Source organism: Mytilus edulis, chromosome 4, assembly GCF_963676685.1.
Source record: "Mytilus edulis chromosome 4, xbMytEdul2.2, whole genome shotgun sequence".
Classification (NCBI taxonomy): domain Eukaryota; kingdom Metazoa; phylum Mollusca; class Bivalvia; order Mytilida; family Mytilidae; genus Mytilus; species Mytilus edulis.
Window position 1 is genome coordinate 95,848,523 of NC_092347.1, and position 7,239 is coordinate 95,855,761.

The following is a 7,239-nucleotide window of genomic DNA, read 5'->3' on the forward strand; positions in this document are numbered from 1 at the left end:
TCACATTTTTTGCCTTATTTGCAATACATTTATAAATTTTAAAATCTCCATGCTGGACAGACACCCAAATTTTAAGGTTTTCTATATATTTATATAAGCACGCACACATCTTAGTTCCTTGAAACCATACATTTTATTTGTATATAAGCTTGAATGAATTTTTAAGAAAATAAAATCATAAATCCATGAAATTCTAAAGATTTATTGTAAAATAACTGGTTTCTGCCACCTTACTGACTTATAGATATTTTAACTCTCTGATTATATTACTTCCGTGTGACAAATACTTTGTGTACTATTTTAGGTCTCTTTGCCATAGAGACCCTCTTAGAAACCTTTTCAGGTAGTGTTAGCAGATATTTCAACTGTGAACTCAACTTTATGAGATCTAATGAACAAATAAAAGTCACCACTGCAATTATAACGAATAGCCCACATGCTCCTATGGCAATATGAGATCGTTTGTCGTAGTAAACACTTTTCTTTGATCGTTTATATCTAGAAAGCGATGTCACATCGATAGCCAGATTAACTAAATCGTAGCTATAGTTGGTACTTCCAATGCCTGTGGTGTTTACCGTTAGGAAAACTTGATACACATCTACAATTGAAATGAATTTTGTTTAAGTGTTCGCTTACAAAATACATTTAGGAGATAAAATGCTACTGATTTCAAATATTGATATTGTTAAAGAATGTTCATACAAATATGAAGTGAAGAATAGTTGAAAAACAAAAAAGCGCCAAAAAATAAAACAATTGGTATTTAGGTATGGAAAACTGATTAAACTTTTAAGACAGTTAAGTATAAATTATTTAAAATAAGATAGGAATACTGTCAAAAGATTTCATGCGCTGAAACATTTCCTTTGTTGAAATATTAAAAAAACAATTGTTCATGAACAAATACGAAAATGGGTGTATTACTGAGATTAAAGATATTCTAGTCTATACCGTCAAAAGGTAAACATAATTGTACCTTTCTATTGTTAATGGATGACTTAAGAAATGTAAAATCGAATAAAAAATCTGCATTGATTCTAGATTGATGGACACAATATAAATGAAAATTACACAAATGAAATTTTTAATATGGTATTCAATATTTTATTTTTAGTCCAGAGTTTTCAATTTATTAACTAGTTAATGGCAGGGCGCATTGCATCTGTACCAATTTTTACTAAATCCAATCTTTCCTTTGCGCCGCAAGGTTATATTTCCTTTAAAAAATTATATACTATTTATTCGCGACATTTCATAGGTAACCAAGGAAAAATAAAATTATTACATAGTAAGACTATATAAATCTTCGATGATCCATGCAAGGGTAAAGTTTAAATATAATTTCATGTTTGTGTTGAGTGTTGATGGTCTTATTGTCGTTGTTTCTGCCATTAATTGGTCTGTCACACTTCAAAAGAGGGACGAAAGATACCATAACTCATGAATCGAAAATAAACTGACAACGCCATGAATTAATTTGAGAAAGACAAACAGACAAACAATAGTGCACATGACAAAACATAGAAAACTAAAGAATAAGCAACACGAACCCCACCAAAAATTATGGTTGATCTTAGATGCTCCGAAAGGGTAAGCAGATCCTGCTCAACATGTGGCACCCGTCGTGTTGCTCAAAAATAAAACTTGCGCCTTTTCCCTGTTGGTAAATCCTTCTCATTTACACTGATTTGGGTGTATTCAAAACACTTTATTATGAAGTCCACCACTTAATTAATCTTAAATCTAAATGTGTTTGATGTTCACATAATTCTAAATATACTTATATACAGTGTCAATGGCATATGCTTTACAGGTTGCATAGTTTATTAGAACTATCTAAAATAATATGATTCAAATGTATTACTTCTCTTTCTTGTTTTTTTTCATATTTTTATGACTAGCCAATAACAAAACTAAAATTGATGTATTTTTTTCAGAATTAAAATTGCATTTAAAATGTATTTTACGTGTAGTACCTTGACATACTGGTTCTGTCCCGACCCAGGTACCAGATAATCCACACATGCGTACAATGTTTCCTGACATGACAGCAGCACCAAAATCACACACTGCTACAGCTTCTGCACCATACACCTTACCAGTGGTTATAATTACACCTTTAGTTATGTTATTGGGTGCCGGACATTCTATATCTATAAAACAACTTATATTTATAATATGATTTCAAATAACCAAGGGAAATATTGTTTAAACTACGACGTTTACTGTTTATAAATATCTCAACACAATAACTTAATTAATTCATTTTCTTCCCTGAAATTGAAGTAAGGTGTAATAATGCAACTGTATGTGTATGTGGTGTTAATTTCAAAAGTATAAAAAAAAAAGATTTCAAAGGTACCAGGATTATAATTAAGTACGCCAGACGCGTGTTTCGTCTACATAAGACTCATCAGTGACGCTCAGATCAAAATAGTTATAAAGCCAAACAAGTACAAAGTTGAATAGCATTGAGGACGAAAAATTCCAAAAACGTTGTGCCAAATACGACTAAGGTAATCTATTTCTGGATAAGAAAATCCTTACTTTTTCGAAAATTCAAAGTTTTGTAACAGGAAATTTATAAAAATGACCATATAATTGATATTCATGTCAACACCGAAGTGCTGACTTCTGGACTGGTGATACCCCAAACATTTGCTCAAAGGCTCAATAAAGGCAACAGTAGTATACAGCTGTTCCAAACTCATAAAGCTGTAGAGATAAAACAAATCAGGGTTACAAACTAAAACCGAGGGAAACACATCAACTGTAAGAGGGAAACTTCCTTTATTTACAAGTAATGCGAAACTGATAAAACGAAATTTCCCTTCTAAAACTTCAAAATAAGCATCATTTTAATATCGTGTCACTGATATGTCCATATGAATAAATGTCTAACCGAAAATTGTTATAAAGAAGGCTTTTACAACAAAATTAGTTAAAATTCATCTTACTTAAGAAAGTATTTTTTTATAATGCCTTTGTTCATAAAATGATGATGTATTCAGATTATATCAACTCACTCATTCATCACAACTAACATAATATTTTGGTGGGGTTCGTGTTAATTTAATTTTCTATGTTGTGTTTTGTGTACTATTGTTTATCTGTTGATAGTTTTTTTTTCGACTGAAGATTTGAATATCCCTTTGGTATTTTTCGCTTTTTTTAACAGAATTTTTAATGGCATGAAACATATCACCGTTATGCAATCTCAAAGGCCACAAAATAATGCTTTTGTAATAGCTCCTTCTCAATTTTTTAACACAGTATATAGCGGTTGGATTGCTTTAACTATTGATTTTCATACCTTCTGTGACAACTGTATAACTTTAGTTCCCTCGACCTCATATTATGCGTCTTAATTGCTTATAAATTTATAAAATTATTTTGTAGAAAGACATTTAAAGAAATCTTGACAAAGTAGTAAATTACATTTCTAATAATATCTGCGTAATCCTCTGGCATTGTCGAATGAGTAGGTAGTTATTTATTCATTGGTTAAGAAATAATCGTAGAATACACACCTTTGCAATGTGGTTGATCACCTGTCCATGTACCGTTAGCCTGGCACTCTCTTATAAGGTCACCACTCCCCAACATGTAGCCCACAACACACTGGTAAGTAACTACGTCCCTATATTCATATATTATATCAGGTATAGACTGTACATAGGTGCCATGTACTGGATTTGAACATTGAACAGCTGCAAAGAAAAATCAATCAATAAATATTCACATCAAAAGTAATTTTTCTTGGGTTTTTTTTACATATTCTTGTGTTCGCTTCTTTTTTTTTGGGAGGGGGGGGGGGTAAAACACATCCTCGTTTTTGTTTTAATTATTTAAAATACATGCATCTGATCCAAAGTCAATTGTCTTATTTCAAAATAATTTAATTTAGGATATAACTCGTCTTTTGTTTGGCTGACAGTGTTTTTATTCTTATTTTGTCATGTGGCCGTGTAATTTTTCCTAGTTTTTGAAAGAAAAAAGGTATTAATTTCAAATTGTATTTCCCGTCAAATTTCAAGTGCTTTATATCTCAAAAGTAAGGACACGGACCTTTCATTTCCTTCTGCTTTTTTGTCCTTTTATTTGTACACTATCAATTTATAATTACATAAGGTGTATGTTTCATTATAATACGTTATTCTGATGGCTAAATGCACATCATGTGTTGTTCCTTAAGCAATTGCATTATACAATAAAACTTATCATTCATGATAACACGAGGTCCCACAATAAAGTGCACAGGTGAATTTAATACAAAATTGATAAAATTCGTGTTTTCATGATCCTAGCTTAAAAATGTAATTATAATTATTCAATGCTTCTTTTTGTAACTTCATAGGGTTGTAAAAGCGTTGACCGTGCGCACATTTTTAGAATGAAGCGCTTCCACGCTTCATACAAAATTTTCTTCGGTCAACAATTTTACGCCCCAATGAAGTTACAAAAAGAAGCATTCAATTCTTAAATAGCAGTCTTTTAAAAAGTTTGTTATTTTGAAACATAGTAGCGACCATTCTTGAAAAATAAAGCTGCATAATATTTATTTGTTTTCCTATTTCGTTTACTTTGCCGTAATACTTACGTTGACAGTCTAGAGCAGAATCAGACCAGGTTTTATCATCCATACATTTAGCAGTTTTAACGAATGATTTCGGATTGATATTGCTCACAAATCCTTCCTCGCAAGTGTATGTAGCAACAGAGTTATAAAATGTAGATGTATATGTCAGCGTAGAGTTGGACCCATTTACTGGAATGTCACAATATTTCGCTGCAAAGAAAATTGATTCATTGGAGAAAAGAGATATAATGAACGTACAGTGTAATTTTATAAAAAAAATTGAAAATAATCAAACATTTATATAAATGGAACAGTGTTCTATTGTAGACTATGTGTAAATTATTGTAAAGGGTTATTACAGCAATATGATTCATAGGGTCAAGATTGGAATTGTAAAGCATTTTTCTAGCCTAAGGGCTCCATAATTATTACGATTTTACTTTAACAGTATACCTGCACAAGACACAGGAGTACCAGTCCAAACACCATTCATCTGGCAAAACCTACTGGCACTTCCTGTCATATTCTCGTGTCCTGTTGCGCATGTGTAATTAGCCCAGATACCAACAACGTTACCACCAAGTGATGTTATCCTTTCTACACCACCGTTGTTAGTCGGTTGACCACATGAGACTGAAATTTAAACAATTTTAGTTTATTTACATTGATATGCAAGGCTATTGAAAAGATGATCAATTTATTAAAAATAACGACAAAGAAATATAGGTCCTTGTGCAACTCCAAGTTTTCTCTTATAAATGGCAAACCATGATTGAAAACAATAGTAACAAAAGAAAGTTAGTAAAAAGTAAAATCACAAAAATACTGAACTCCGAGTAGGCTCATTTCTGTCGAGGTCATGTAAATGATTATTTCGGTTAGCATTATGCATGATCAGTTAGAACCAGTCGTATATTTATTATATAGATTCGAACTGCAGATTGATATAAATATCGTATGCCGTCGGTGTTGGTTTTTTTTCTTTTTAATTGGCTTGTTATTTTAAAGACGTAATCCCCTAATCATTCTAAATCTATATTTTTAGTAGAACAAAATCATTAGACAGATCAAAACGCAATGTTAAATATGTTCCTTGTGTTTTTAATTATTCTTACTCACCATTGCAGAATGGTGCGATTCCACTCCAGTTACCGTTAGCCTCACACTCTCTTTTCCCATCGCCATTCATAATGCCGTAGCCAGGATCACAACCATAAATGACTTCACCCTCAAACTTCAGAGAGGATATTGTCTTAATATAGCTTTTGGAACCTGGTTCTACGTCAGGGGTCGAACAGGAAATTCCTGTTACAAAACAATTATTATAATTTCTGAAGTATGAAAAACGACGAGCCTTTATTGATTATTTAGAATTTCACCAATATTGCATATTCTCTATGTCCAGTGATTTTCAAAACATATAGGATGATTACAATCTCGAAAATAAAATAAAAAAAAACATCTCCATTTTCATCACCAAAATAAAAATGTCTTTATATACTCTGCATTAATTTCAAGATTATGCAGAGAAAAAAATGGTTTTCTACATATTTGTAGAAAATCAAGAAATTGTGAAACTACTGTATATGCGTAGGTATAGAGCGTTATCTTTTTTCTCTTAAGAATAGTAAAACAAAATGGACCTCGAAGACCAAAACTATTTACTGACATATCCAAAGAAAAATTTGTGAACTCCACTTTTCCATTTACCCGAAGCAGTAAAACGTGTTAATGCTATGGTAAACAAACTATCCTCAAATGCTTACAAATCATTGAGGTTTCTTTATCGACGCAATTAGTTTTGAAAAAAAAAGATTAATACTTTTAAAACCACCTGAAACTGAGATAAGTGACGTTAAACTTACGGTCACACTCCAATGGTTCTTCACTCCATGTTTTGTTAAGTGTGCATGTTCTTACAGTACTTCCATTGACAGGTTCGTATCCATCAATACAAAATCACAATCAAAATACTGTACAGTAGAGTTGAAAACAAAAGTCATAGCAGCTGAACTAGGTCGAACTAATGTTGCGTTAAAATCATTTGGTGCATCACATACTATGGCTGTGGAAAAAAAGTTGTGTCTAGTTATTATTTTTGCAAGGTACAAATCAAAATACAGTATCAACTTTGACAATTTGAGGAAAAGACGTCGATGTAAAATGATAATGATCAAATACAACTATAAGTTGTGCTTCGAAAAGTCAAATTAAATGCGAAGACAAATTCGTTTGAAAAATAATTGTCAAATTCAGAAGGAAACGAATTATAGCATGAATAATTTATTTGTATCTTCATTTTAGTTTCACAAAAATAACCTGTATCTTATTGTACATATAAAACACGTGGTTCCCTGATTTAAAGGTGACAAAACACGACCATTTATTATTTCACAGTTTCACAACAAAACTAACCAAGTAAAATGAAATTATTTGACGATGATACGATAGGGATACGTTAAAACTGATAAAATTGTGCATAGAAGACTCAGTGTTATGTGTTATGCATGCATTGGTTCAAGAATTTAATTTATATTATTGTTCGCCAGTCATTCGTTTCATATGACCTTTATTTATGATTCAAATTTTCTATCAACCCTATGTAAATGATTCCAATTATAAGATCCGTTTCAAAACGGTCGTCTTGTTTTCACTTT

The 7,239-nt window shown here is 31.5% G+C and overlaps 1 protein-coding gene across 1 annotated transcript; it reads right to left on the bottom strand.

The window, feature by feature from the left end:
* Positions 1 to 186: 186 nt before the first annotated feature.
* Positions 187 to 6,533, bottom strand: LOC139521126 (P-selectin-like). The gene is made up of 7 exons (XM_071314430.1): positions 6,448 to 6,533; positions 5,702 to 5,887; positions 5,036 to 5,215; positions 4,604 to 4,792; positions 3,534 to 3,713; positions 1,980 to 2,156; positions 187 to 601 (listed from the first exon to the last, which is right to left on the bottom strand). The coding sequence occupies exons 2-7, from the start codon at positions 5,769 to 5,771 to the stop codon at positions 267 to 269; spliced, it is 1,131 nt and encodes a 376-aa protein (XP_071170531.1). The 5' UTR covers positions 5,772 to 5,887; positions 6,448 to 6,533; the 3' UTR covers positions 187 to 266.
* Positions 6,534 to 7,239: the final 706 nt, after the last annotated feature.

Bases quoted from the DNA above. Each gene is read 5' to 3' on its own strand.
- LOC139521126 (XM_071314430.1), bottom strand. From the start codon at position 5,771: ATGAATGGCGATGGGAAAAGAGAGTGTGAGGCTAACGGTAACTGGAGT. The intron at 3,714-4,603 runs GTAAGTATTACG...TTTTCTTTGCAG, and splicing joins TTCTGCTCTAGACTGTCAAC to CTGTTCAATGTTCAAATCCA. The intron at 2,157-3,533 runs GTGTGTATTCTA...GTTGTTTTATAG, and splicing joins TGATCAACCACATTGCAAAG to ATATAGAATGTCCGGCACCC.